At 41.0% G+C, this 12,938-nt stretch overlaps 1 protein-coding gene across 9 annotated transcripts in view; it reads left to right on the top strand.

The window, feature by feature from the left end:
- ptprfa (protein tyrosine phosphatase receptor type Fa) overlaps nucleotides 1-12,938 on the top strand; it is a 234,180-nt gene that overhangs the window by 202,670 nt on the left and 18,572 nt on the right. For 6 of the 9 annotated variants that reach the window (XM_068593171.1, XM_068593170.1, XM_068593169.1 and 3 more), the window contains 4 exons: nucleotides 1,810-1,821; nucleotides 3,458-3,567; nucleotides 6,873-6,905; nucleotides 7,472-7,569. In XM_068593171.1, coding sequence (XP_068449272.1) covers nucleotides 1,810-1,821; nucleotides 3,458-3,567; nucleotides 6,873-6,905; nucleotides 7,472-7,569 — 253 coding nt within the window. The remainder of the gene's footprint in view (nucleotides 1-1,809; nucleotides 1,822-3,457; nucleotides 3,568-6,872; nucleotides 6,906-7,471; nucleotides 7,570-12,938) is intronic. The other 3 variants (XM_068593176.1, XM_068593175.1, XM_068593172.1) reach the window with 1 other exon arrangement.

The raw sequence follows: 12,938 nt of genomic DNA, 5'->3' as shown, positions 1-12,938 counted from the left end.
CGCACGACCCAATACATCGTATCCTCCTCAATAGAGATTTCTATGAAGCAGAAACCATGAACACAATACCCAGTGGTGGAGAGCAGCGGTTAAATCACAGCCCCAGTTTGTACATCTGAAGTAAGGAAGGATATTTCATTCATTTTTGTACATTTCCTAAATATAATTACACTGTACGTATGTTGGAATACAATCAGATGACTGCATTACAATCTGTCCAGGTTGCAAAAAAAAAGCTCTGTTAATATTCACCCAAAAATACACTGCACTTGCACATCCAGTATTTAAGTACTGCAGTTTATACATTCTCCATCAGTGATGTTTTTTGGACAATAATCAATTTTCTGTAAATGAAAATGAGAGCAGGTAATAAACCGACTCTGAAACCAGAGCCGCCGTGATCAGTATTTAAAACGCCAGCAATCGCGATGACGTCTGTCACTACCGGTCTCAGTACACCGTGAAGGCCCGTTCATTGTGTTCCTTCTTCAGCGTCCACAGAGACGCTGGCAGCCTCTCCTTCAGCACAGCAGATGACGGGAACACTTTACAGGAGTCAGGCACCGGGAAACGGTCCGACTGGCTGTTTTGTAGAGAGAGACAGACATTTGTCTTCACCAAGCGAGCCTGAAGGCATCGGCCCTCCGCGGCATCTGGGGGAAGGCGCTGCGAGTCGCCCAGCGGCACCTATCTGCAGGCTAACAGTTGGCGCGTACGTTCTGTACTCTGATCAAACATCTGGCTGACGGGGCTTCCTTATGGCCGCTGCTCTGCTCAATGGAAACTTGTGTTTTGTCTTTTCACTCAGTCTTCACTCTTTTTGCTCGTTCACATCACACGTTCAGGGAGGCCTCTCCAAAGCCGGCCAGCATGTTCATAAGTATAGAATGGTATCGCAGATTGAGATTTCCATTTATCTTTTTTTATTATGAAAATAAGTTGCCTTTCAGTTGGGTAATTTATCACAAATAATCTCAAAATAAATTTGACTTTTCCATTTTAATTAGAGTCTAAGATAGGGCTGAAAATATTTTTTCACTATCAAACTCTGTTGAAGGAAAACACAAACTTAAAATGCACTGAGTAAAATTGGTTTGTAGTTTTGAATTTAGTAATATTTCAAAATATATTAAGCTTTGTGATCAGGCATTTACCGGTACTTTTTTTGCTCCTAAAAAAGGAGATTGTTCTCAACCTGTAAAGATATATTTACCTGAAGTCTTTTATTCATTATTCATTACTAAAGCACCAACATCACGTGACTTCTCACAGGAACCAGCAGCTGAGAGACCTGTTGGTCTCCAGCAGTGGTCATGTAATAACACTGATAATGTATGGGATTATTTCTATTTTACAAGCAGCTTTAAGTTGGAACAGGATACATGTGCAGTGCACAATGTGCTGTCAAAATGGAGCCCTCTCTTTATGTTAATTCATCCCTTTAACCTAAATTCATGCAACGTTTAAGTAAGATTGAGGAGACTATAATTCATGGCAGGATAAGAAGGAAGCACAGACGCAATATTTCTCACTAGCTGCATAATTCTAAAAGGCAATAAAAGAAGATTTGTGTTAGATGGAAGGAGAGCTGCTGGATGTGGATCAGATACAAAGGCTGTGTGGAAGAGAAGGAGGAGGAGGATGAGGAGGAGGAATGAGTAAGGTGCTGTGATGCACTTCCTGTGACACTGTGTTGCCCCTCCCACTGCTGACTAAATTAACCATTTCACTTTGTTTCCTTGTTCACTCTCTGCTTCCTTGTTCACTCTCTGCTTCCTTGTTCCCTCTGCCTGCTTCATGTGGATGCAGCAACCAAGAAAGGTGAGGGAATCTGTTCACTCACGCACACACACACACACACACACACACACACACACACACACACACACACACACACACAGAGCCTTACGGTGGTTTCTGACAGTGATGTGTGAAGAGACAGGTTCTGGTTGTTTCTGCTGCACTTTTCAGCATCACACCAATGTGCCAGCTTCTCTGAAGCTTATCTTCTTGAGACATGTTACCTTCAACTGACAGCTTTCCCAAGCGTGTGTGTCAAAGTGTGAGAGTGTTTCACGTGTTTTTCTCCGAGTGTGTCTCCAGCTGCTCAGCTCTGATCGTCCCTCAGCACTTGGTTCCCACACACACCTGCAGCTGCAAAACAAACGGCAAACCTGCTCCCTCTCTCACGTTCCACTCCTCTGCTTGTGTTTCCTGCCTGACCTCACTGTCTTCACCACTAGTACACAATCGGTCCCATGCTCTTGAAATATTGCTGCATTATCATATATAATGAGTTGTGACGTCTGCAGCCCTTTGGAGGAGCTTGTGCAGACCTTCCTGACTCCATCTCCGTACGTTACACACAGCTATGTGATGAAGATCCATCTGGCCAGCTCACTTCTCAGAAGACAAAATAATGAGCACATTTCTCAAAATGTCAAAATGAGTTCCTTGAGGTGACCAACGCGTTACTCACAATTCTCAAAATAAATTCCCGACCTGATCCATTATTTGCTGCTGGCCGGCCCCAAGTGCACATTTAGACATCTTTCCAGAATGGTACCTTTCCTGTTTAACTCGGACACAGTCGCTTATTATAGTTCATATTCAATTCAGTTTATTTTGCAGAGCAACCAACTCTCACGGTTTTACCGTGTGACACACGCTTTTGCATGTTTTCACACGCTCTCACGCCACACAACCAATTTCTCACGGCAAAAGGAATAACTTTTTTTTTTTTTTTTTTACAATCAACGCGGCAAAAAAAAAATTCTGATTTTGGGCCGAGGCGCGTTCGTTCCTTTTCAAACTCCCCGACGATAGATGGCGCTAAGGAGCGCATCTGTAAACCTATTCGCTGCATAGACATCCTGTTTACCACAAAGAGTCCCGAAGTCAGCAACAGAAGACACAGCACGCGGGAGAAACTCAGGAGGAGCAGAGAGACTAAGGTATCAGGGCTCTTAAGTATCAGGTATTAAGCGTAACTGTCACTCCTGTCGGTCTTAAGTCACACCCTCCCGCTACAAAGCTGTCTGGCGGCGCGTATTTCTCGTCGTCGTCGTCCCTGAACATTACACACTCACTGGGGTCATGACCTCCAGTGTCCATCCAGGATAGAAAGTCATGGTCCCTCTAGGATTTATGTAAAACATGGACAGAGTGCACGCTAATGGTTCATGTGAATTATTTTTATCAATAGTACAAACAAAATGTATTTTCATCCGGACCTCCATCCATGTATTATATAATAATGCAATATGTTGTGGATAAGATAAAAGTGTATTCTTTGTGTTTTCTTCCCATTATTTTCCTTTTTATGTCAAAGAAAATGTCATTCTAAAATAGTTCCTAAGTTGAGATAAAGCGTGGACTTGTCCTAACTTTGTTACCTTCTCTCGCCACTTCTTCTCCCCCCCCCGCCCACCCCCCACCCACACACACACACACACAGGAAACGAACATCCCCAGCCAAGGATGAGCACATGGCGGGGGTCAAGGACTCACTCCTGGCCCACTCTTCAGACCCTGTGGAGATGAGGAGACTCAACTATCAGACACAAGGCACGGGCACACAGACACACACAAATACACACACACTTGCACACACACACACACACACACAAACACAGTTATGCCTGCCCATCGACAGTGATTGAGGTCCAAATGATCTGCTGTTCCCTGCAAGTGTGCACAGTTTGTGTCCGTAACAACACTTACAGATATCTGCTTAGGTTTGGGTCTACGGCCCTATCTACACAGTCAAAAGTACAAGCCTAAAAAACGCTGGGTGAAAATTAACCACAAGTCCCAAGATGCATTTCAACAAAGATGTTGAAAGTGTTAACAGGTGACGGTCGGATAAGGAGAAGGGATTAGCAGGTTAAGGTAGGAAGCAGGGGTTAACAGGTGAAGGGTTCTTTGAAAACACCTAAAGCTCAGAGTTCATAAAAGAGGTCCACGGAAGCTTCAATATTTGTTTGGAAAAATGAGTTAAAATCCCACCTGAGCACTGCATGTGACGAACAGCAGCCTCTCGTGTTTCCTTCATACATTCATCCATTCATTTACCATCAGATGACTCCCATTATAATTATTTTTAGCATTCCAAACACTGCAACCTGTTTCTTGTTTCTGTTCTGTCTATAAACTGTTTTTCTCTCATTTTACTTCCACTTTGCGTCCTCAAACACTCTTCTGTCAGACTTTTTGCACTCATCGTTACTTTTTCATCTCCACCCATCACTACTTGTCTTATCTCTTCCTCCCACCTGCCCTTCAGTGGGAGGTTTTAAAGTCACTTTGTCATTGTGCCTCATCCATGTTGTTGTTTTTTTCCCTCAAATCAGATGTTTGCCATTTATCTGTGGTAGCAGTGGGTGGGAATTTGGCAGATGTTGTTTACACCAACAGACATTCATCAAGTCATTTGGCTGCCAACCTTTGTTCTCCCTTCAGTGAACGCTCACTGGGTGGTCCAGAAGCCTCCAAAACTTCCACTTTACTCAGACACAAGAGCGACTGAAGATGGTTTTCATTTCTGTTTTGAATTTAAAAGTGTACAAGCTCCATCGAATAAATAGACAAATTAATAGTTGTGAAAATGTTTACCTAAAAGTAAGGATTTTATATTCAGATGAATAATGTTTGATTCTGAGTGAATGACTAGAAACAGAATGAGGTGTATGCCGTTACCTTAGCCCTGCTGCTGAGTAAAGACTCCTGTGGAAGTCGAGAGTCTTTGTCATTTGGAAGTATGCGATAATAATGGAGTATTTTTATAATGTGCTATGACTATGAGTTCTTTACACTACTGCTCTTACAGAATTATCAGGACTAACGGCATGGTCGGCTTTCCTTTGTTAATCATGAGATGTATCAAATATGTCACGTCAAAGGTATAAATTACGTGGTAAAGTGATCATTGCCATGAACCAGGATTCTTATATAGCACACTCTTATTTTTAAGTTAGATAGGGAAAGACAAGGCAAGGTATTGAAATCAGGCTGCCCCACTGGGGATAATATTGTTATAGGATGTGTTTATGCAACAGGGTTTGCACAATTATTCCTTCCAAGGCTACTGGCTTCATTTCTTCTTTTTGAACTGTGTGTTTGAGCCCAGCGTTGACAAGCCGATCCTCAGGGATATGTCTCAACCTCGTCCGGCCTTCTCTAGGAGGGATGATATGTTCCCCTGACATATTATTGTCTTATTAGCATTACTATTACTGACATTGCTTCAATTCTCATTTCATGAATAATCCATACTTTATTAAATTATTTCTTAAGAATTGGAATAATTTTAAATGAATATATAAAACCCAGAGGAAAGCTTGAGGAACAGCTAAGTGCTATCTAAGAGGGGCGAGCATGCACTCCCAAAGAGGACGACATTCTAAACATTGAGGAGCAGAAGTCAGAGTGAGGCAGACAGACAACGGAGCTGGAAGTTAACAATGTTTTGGTCCCCAATTTCATTACAGTCAGAGAAAATCATTGGGTTGAAATGTTCCGGGCCTCTTAATGCCGTCAGTTGGCCAACAATATAAAGAAAGAAAGAAAGGCAAACCAGATCGTGGTGTAAGAGTGTAATAATTATTGGATGTCTGGTGTAGCCTCCGGAAGAATTTCGGTTGACACCTTCTCTTGTTCTCTACATTTATTTACAAATCGATCACAAGTAAAGTAATAAGCGCCGCAAGTGGGGCCTTTCATACACAGGTTATCATCACAGGTTCGTCTCATCGTCCTAACATCTGATTGTCTCTATCCTATAAGGCGAAGGAGAATCCCGTATTCTCATCTTTTCTCCCAGACTGGAACGTGCAACGGCCAGTTTGCTTCCCTAATGTCAATATACTGATTAACAGGTGTGGGTGTTGAAGAGTGCAGGCGTGTGACTAGCTTCCCTTCAGAAGCAGACATTTCATAACTACAGCTGCATAGCTGTGTTTACTGACCTCGCTCACCTGAACTTCAATAGACATGAAGAATATGAAGAATATCTACAGATTTTAAGGATTTATATTATCAGTGGTTCTTACTGGTCTCCCACGGATTAGAGTTAATTCTTGCAGATTGGAGGATCTCTTACCGGCTGTTATTTATTTGGACCGGACCAGATTGACCATGGGGACCATCTGAACGTGATTCTGTTGCCAAATTATTTAGCTGATTTCAACAATGCCGATGCAGTGTTATGTTTGAGAAAGAGACTTGAACCTGAATGAGAAACACCATAAGAACATAGAAAGATGTTTTATTCCTCTGCAGGGTTTTATTCCTCTGCAGGGTTCTTTCCATAATAACTTCCATTAACAGTCGCTACCTGTTGGAGGCCAAAACAAGCCCTTTAGTTGACAAGCATTCGTGGTGAGGAGTTGCCCCGAGCAATCACATTGCTGATGCAATCTCCTTCCATCCTGGACCAGTCTCATCCCGAACCAGTCTCACTGGTCCACAACAACATGAGAGAATAGGGTTAAAAAGTAATACAGCTTATTGGAGTATTTTAGGAAGGTATTCTGATGTCTTTTCAGCAACTTCAGTAACAGTTTGAAATAACTATTGAGCAATTTTTGAGTTCAAGTGTGGGTTTACTGAACATGCTGATGCCCGTAAGCCTGACAGACAGACCCATTAACATGCCCCCCGAGAGTCTCGCGCTGAAATGCCAAAAATCTGAAGTCACTTTATCATTGCATGGATGCAACGCATGTTAAGGCATACTTTACAGATACATACAGCTCCTGCACAGTGCAGAGGACACACAGCTCCTGGATCAGTGCTCCCTGTGTTCTTTTCTTTTCTCTGTCTTCTCCTCACTGACCCTGTTCTGTTTGTTTTGCCTGGTCTTTTCCCTGCAGGTTCCAGTGCCCTCAGTTGCCCGAACACTCCAAGTTAGTTTTCATCCCTCTTGTTTTTTTTACTAATGCTTTCTCCCATTCTTGCCTCCATCCCTTTATTTTTTATTTTTCATACACAACATCCATTTGAACTAGAGCCCTTATATTTGACCCCATACCGTTCTCTCACAGTCTGTCTGTCAGACATTGACACCAAAAGGTTGTGATACAAACTGAGATTTCTAAGTGAAATACAATAGAAACACATAAAAGATATAGGAGCAGGTATCAATGTAAGATGCATTAGGTACTCTCTTACACTCCAAGCACCCTTTCTACTTCCTACTTATACGGCATTATGGGATTTCTTCAACCAATCAGCATGCTCGGTGGTGATCAAGTCACCAGTGTGGTTATGGTATGCTGTTGAAGAGCTACACAGTCATGCATCATCCCTCTGCCCCCAAATCACTGTGTGCGTGTGTGTGTGTGTGTGTGTGTGTGTGTGTGTGTGTGTGTGTGTGTGTGTGTGTGTGCGTGTGTGCGTGCGTGCGTGCATGTGTGCGTGTGTGCGTGTGTGTGTGTAATGGACTTTACTTACCACTTCACCTCTCCTGCAGGGATGAGGGAACATCCTCCCATCGCTATCTGTGACCTGGCAGACTACATCGAGAGGCTGAAGGCCAATGATGGTCTGCGCTTCTCTCAGGAGTACGAGGTAACTTCCTGCTCTTATCCAGTACATGGCTTTCAGGTAAAGCAACACGCCCTTTTCAGCTAATTTTATAAGTGCTTTTACACTAGCATGTCATCATTTACCCATTTGGACGCATGGGCTAGCATGCAAGAGGCCACCTGCCCATCAGGACCACAGACTTTAAAGAAGTGAACGTAGTCACAGAGACATCCATTGGTTTGTGGACTGACGTTATGAAGCCTCAAGTTTGTGGAGTTCTTCGATTTCGTCGCCGCCATCTTCAAATATAACCATTGCCATTTTGTTGTTTTTTGTAACCAATGAGTGTAAGATACCATATTTGGAATGTGGAGGAGTGACAGAAACGCTGTATATGGTAGCGGAAATGATCTGTCAATCACCTTGTAGCCCCGCCCTAAAGTGTCCCCTGCTTTATGGTTTGACTCTAAATTAGCATAATTACGAAATGATCATGCTGTATTGAAGAAGACTTGGAACTAGAGATTAAGACATAAACTCAAGTTTACAATATTTACTGAGGGAATACATCAAGAGAGAAGTAGAGTCATTTATATAGACTTCTATACAACCAGAGGAATCGCCCCCTGGTGGTCAGGAGAGAGAATGCAGCTTTAACACATGAAGCATTTATGTTCATAAAGTCAGGTCAGTTTTTTTTGAGTGCATAAATCCTGAATTTGTCTAGTTTGATTAAAGTTACGCAATAGAGACTATAGAGTATATTTTTACATGTGCCTCAGAAGATTCTTTTATCTGATCAAAGTTAAAAGATGCAGATATGTGTCCACCATGCACTCACTGAACCATACTCTGCCTGTACGAAGAAAGAATATATAGTACATCCATTAGGGATCAGATTAGACTCTTTAGCAAAAACCTTCAGGTGGATCCAATGTACGTCGACATTAATTACTTTTCCGAAGAGTAAATTGAACAGGAGTGAAAAATAAAAGGCTAAAATAAATTATGTCAAAATGTGTTGCATTAAAAAAACAAGAAATGGTCAATTTACAGAAATGTAAATTATATATTTTAAACCAGCTGCGTATTTAGTTTGAGTAAAATTTGGGCTTCATTTGGTTGTTATGTTTGCTTGAACTTGAAGACAAATTAAACGGCTATCTAATAAAAATACTCTTTTGAGATGCATTATGGAAAATATAATATAAGATAATCCTTTATTAGTCCCTCAGTGGGGAAATTACAAGGATTACAGCAGCATTGCTCACAAGTTAATAAAGATATAAAAAAAATCAAGTAATATAAATAAACAGTAGAACGGTAATAAAACAAAAATTAAAAATTAACAGTAAGAAAAATATTAAATATACAGATCCAATAAAAATGTGTATAAAAGTACTTAAACATACTTAAACGTAATGAATACTGCACTAGGGGATATATTAAAGTGTTCAGAGGGCTCAAAGGGATTTGTGCTTACAAGTGTTCAGAGTGTTCAGAGTGGCTCGTGGCCTACTGGGGGCTCAGCTTGTTGTGCAGCCTGACAGCAGCCGGGAGAAAGGACTTGCAGTATTTCTCCCTCAGACACCGGGGATTAATCAGCCGGTGGCTGGAGGAGCTGTGTATCGCGGCCCTGCATGGGGTGAGAGGCGTGATTCATCAGGGATGAATGCTATGCCATGCAGACAAAATGTCATTCTCTTTTGCAAGTCTACAACTTTGGGGAAATGACATTACTTAGTTGTTATATAATGCAGTAAGCAAATATAACACCCTTTTTTACTTTGTATTAAAAGCCAATATTTACTTGCTCTTGATTTATTAAAGCGGATCATAGTGAAGTTGTTATAGTAAATAATATGCCTCTAAAATGGAAAAGTCTGCTGAAAGCCAGAAATCTGAACATCTATGCGAGAAGATGACCAGTTTTATCTGAGCGTTTTGAGACTGTGGTCCGTGAGGAGAAGTAAAAAACAATACAGCATACAATCCAATGTTATTCTATTGACCTGCAGGTTTCTTTTCCGTGTAACTTATTGAAGTTGGAAATTGCTTTTTGTTTGAGTCAGGCCAGCGATGAATATATATTTTCTTATGGCCATGTAGAAAATCTATTTTCTCACTAAAATACAGAATACAGTACATTTTCTGATGTGTTTCTACTTGTGTAAAGAGCTGGCTGACCATTGCACAGTTAAAGTTTCGCATTGTTAAAAAAAAAAAGACGAAGAAGAAGAAAAAAAAGGATGATGCTAATGTGCATAAATCTCTTTTCCAAGAATAATATCCCACTGCTTTTACCTACTGTAAAAGCCAGTGAGGGATTATGGCTTGTTGATGTCCTACAAAGGGAGGTAATTTGCATTTAAAGTGGTGAATTTCCAAGCGGATAAACCAGGACAGATGTGTGCACTGTTTGTGCACCCTAGAAGGAAGGGGGCATATAAATTATGAAACAGCAGCTGAATCAACTTTTGTACCTTTCCAACTTTTTTTCTGACTCGATATGGTGACAGCTTAGAATATTGTGGCGAGCCGAGCAAAATGTTTCTAAATGGGAATATTCAAATGCAACAGATTAAATGTAGGTGATTTTGAGGATAAATCCCCAATGACATAAGCATGCATGTTTGTATTTATTAGCCAAATAAGGAAAATGAGTATTGGATCATTAATAAAAAAAGTTATTTGAAAATACAAAATTGAATACAATTTATGGCCCATGACGGTCCCATTAAAATAATCAGCGACATGGCTCAACCCTGTCTCTCTCACTCTCTCTCTCTCTCTCTCTCTCTCACACACACACACACACACACACACACACACACGCACACACACACATTCCTGTTTCCATCAATCACTTGAGAGGACTTACCCTTGACTTACATTAATTTCTTCTGGATTTATTTGAACCATAACCACTACTTGCCTAATCCTTACCCAAACCTTGAATCAAGTGTTCCCTCTCAAATGTAATAAGTTATGTCACGGGATTTTTGTCTATTTTGTCTCCAAAAGGAAGCGGAGTCCCCAGATTGTGGCTGTGTATACAGATGTATGTCCCCACAACATGAGTAACACACACACACACACACACACACACATATTGTATGTGCTCTTGCGTCCTGTAGCATTGGAGCTACAAGCCATTAGTCCGTAGTAAAAGCAGCAGGGCTTGAAATGAAAAGCTGATAGTGGCTGTGTTTAAAATGAGAGCTGCCAGAGAATCTCACAGCTTGTTACATCTGATGAATGAGCCAGTCTGTTTGGGGACTAGACCACGTCATATACTGCACATGGACTCTGAAACCTTTCTTCTCTTCATCACATAATTATGATTACATCTATTTCTGGCCGTATCAAATGAGGAAAAGCTAGTTTGCGCTAGTAAAACTGTGTTTTGGCCGTTTACTGAGCCTCAGGCTTCTTGTTAGAGCTCTTTTGAAGTATCTGTTTTGTATCTGCATTTGCAAGACTGCTGTGAGTTGTCTGGAGCTCTGGTGTGTGTCTTGTTGTTTAACAGTGCTAAATTTAAAATTCAAAGCATATTTATGATTGAAGTATTGCCTCCAAAAGGCTTTCAACATGGCAACAGATGAGCCGGCGGTGAGGGGGTGGAGGGATGGGGTAGGAGCTAAGTTTCTGGGGGTCTGAATACCGTTATTAGCGGCAGTGGTAGGCCGTCAGGGCCTGCTAAGCCTTCTCTGCTAGCTTGAACACAAAGTTATAGCTAATTTATAATGTAATTGTTTCTTATTTTGTCATTGCACGGCTCCTGTCTTCATCTGTTGCTCTGCTTCCAGCCTGCAGCACTGCAGCTGGTTTTTAGGAGAGCGTTCATCCAATCAGATGTTTTCTCTATTGGAGCAAAGCAGTTTAAGCCTTTTCAGATTGAAGTGCACGGGGAGTAGATGTTGTGGTTTATCGTCATGGACTTCAACAAATGTATTCTTTGACGTGCAGGGCCTGCATGATCGCGCAGATGTATGGGTCTTTCGACGAGACGGGTGCCTTTTCCACTTTGTAATTTTCAATTTTTTTCCAAGGAAAAACTGTTTTTTTAGACACTGACATTATGAAAAACATAGTAGACCTCCAAAAAACATATTTCCCACCTTAGGTATTAAATTCCTAAAATTATAACTATTTCATTATACCCTGACAGTTAAAATGTTACCGGGTGGTAAATTTCAACTTAAAATGGCTGCACCTCATCAGGTGGTCAACTAGCTGAGCTAGCAACTACACTGATCAGACTAAAACAGAATTTTCTTTACATTCCTAGTGGATGTAAAAAAAAATGAAAAGAGTTTCCCTATCTCTTATGCGTTATGAGGCTGTAAGGCTAAGCTTGACGGACTCTGTCTAACACATTAAAACAGCAAATAAACAATGTCAAAAAATGTGGGAACTTGCCTGCTCTTGAGCTTGACTCCTGCAAGGGTTTGAATGATGTCACTTCCTCTCTGTGATATCATTTAAAGCAACAGTGCATTCTTAATAGGCAGAAACTGTAAGTGTTAAGGGGTTGTAAGACAAAATGGGGGACATGCACAAATAATTACTTTTTTTTGCAAAAAATAATGATTTATTTTTAATAAATATATTGTATAGTGTGAGGGGCATAACTTCAATCCTTAGTACAATAAAGGTTTTGTTTGGAAATGACTTTTTTAAGTTAATAACTTAAATGCAAATTCCATGTTGGTCATTGCGGACATGGCAAAACCAGCCATATCCTCACTAATACTGTCTAAAAAGTGTTTATTTTACTTTTGCGATGCCATTAAAACATCAATCACGTAATTAACAACACTGCCATTAACAACCTTGAAATTTTGGAAAACATTTTGACTATTTTTTTTTGACTATTACATTTTTTCAAGCTTATGAAATGCTGTGGACTCAAATGGCACCCGTTTCATACAATGACGCATACATGATTGTTTAGTGACCCAGCATGACCATTACCGTGCGCTGTGATTGGTCAGTGGGGCACAAAGCTACTAGAAACCTCGAACCAAAAAGCTATCTTGCTGGTGGATTAACTGATGACTTGCTTGTGTACTAATGACATCTTTCACACAGAGGATTAAGGGAATGTGGTGAGTGAAACGCTGGCTGTGGAACTTTTTTTTTTTTTTACATCTGGAGTCTTATTTAATCATATACAACCTGTTGCTGCTACTGGTCTCACTGGGACCTCTGCCCTCCATGGTGTGTGTGTGTGTGTGTGCAGATACATAGTTTTGTCATTACTAAATGTGATTGTTTTTTTGGTGGTTATTTGGACAACATGCATTGTTGTTGACCCAATGGGTTTGGACCGGTCAAGTCAGTCAGTCAGGATGCACAACATCGGGAGCACCCAGTAGAGATTACCCCCGCACCGCGGGGGGGCCTTG

Source organism: Clinocottus analis, unplaced genomic scaffold, assembly GCF_023055335.1.
Source record: "Clinocottus analis isolate CAN_PGR_092001 unplaced genomic scaffold, fCliAna1.0.p SCAF_29, whole genome shotgun sequence".
Classification (NCBI taxonomy): Eukaryota; Metazoa; Chordata; class Actinopteri; order Perciformes; family Cottidae; genus Clinocottus; species Clinocottus analis.
Note: the sequence above shows the minus strand (reverse complement) of the source record. Positions and strands in the feature narration are given on the sequence as shown.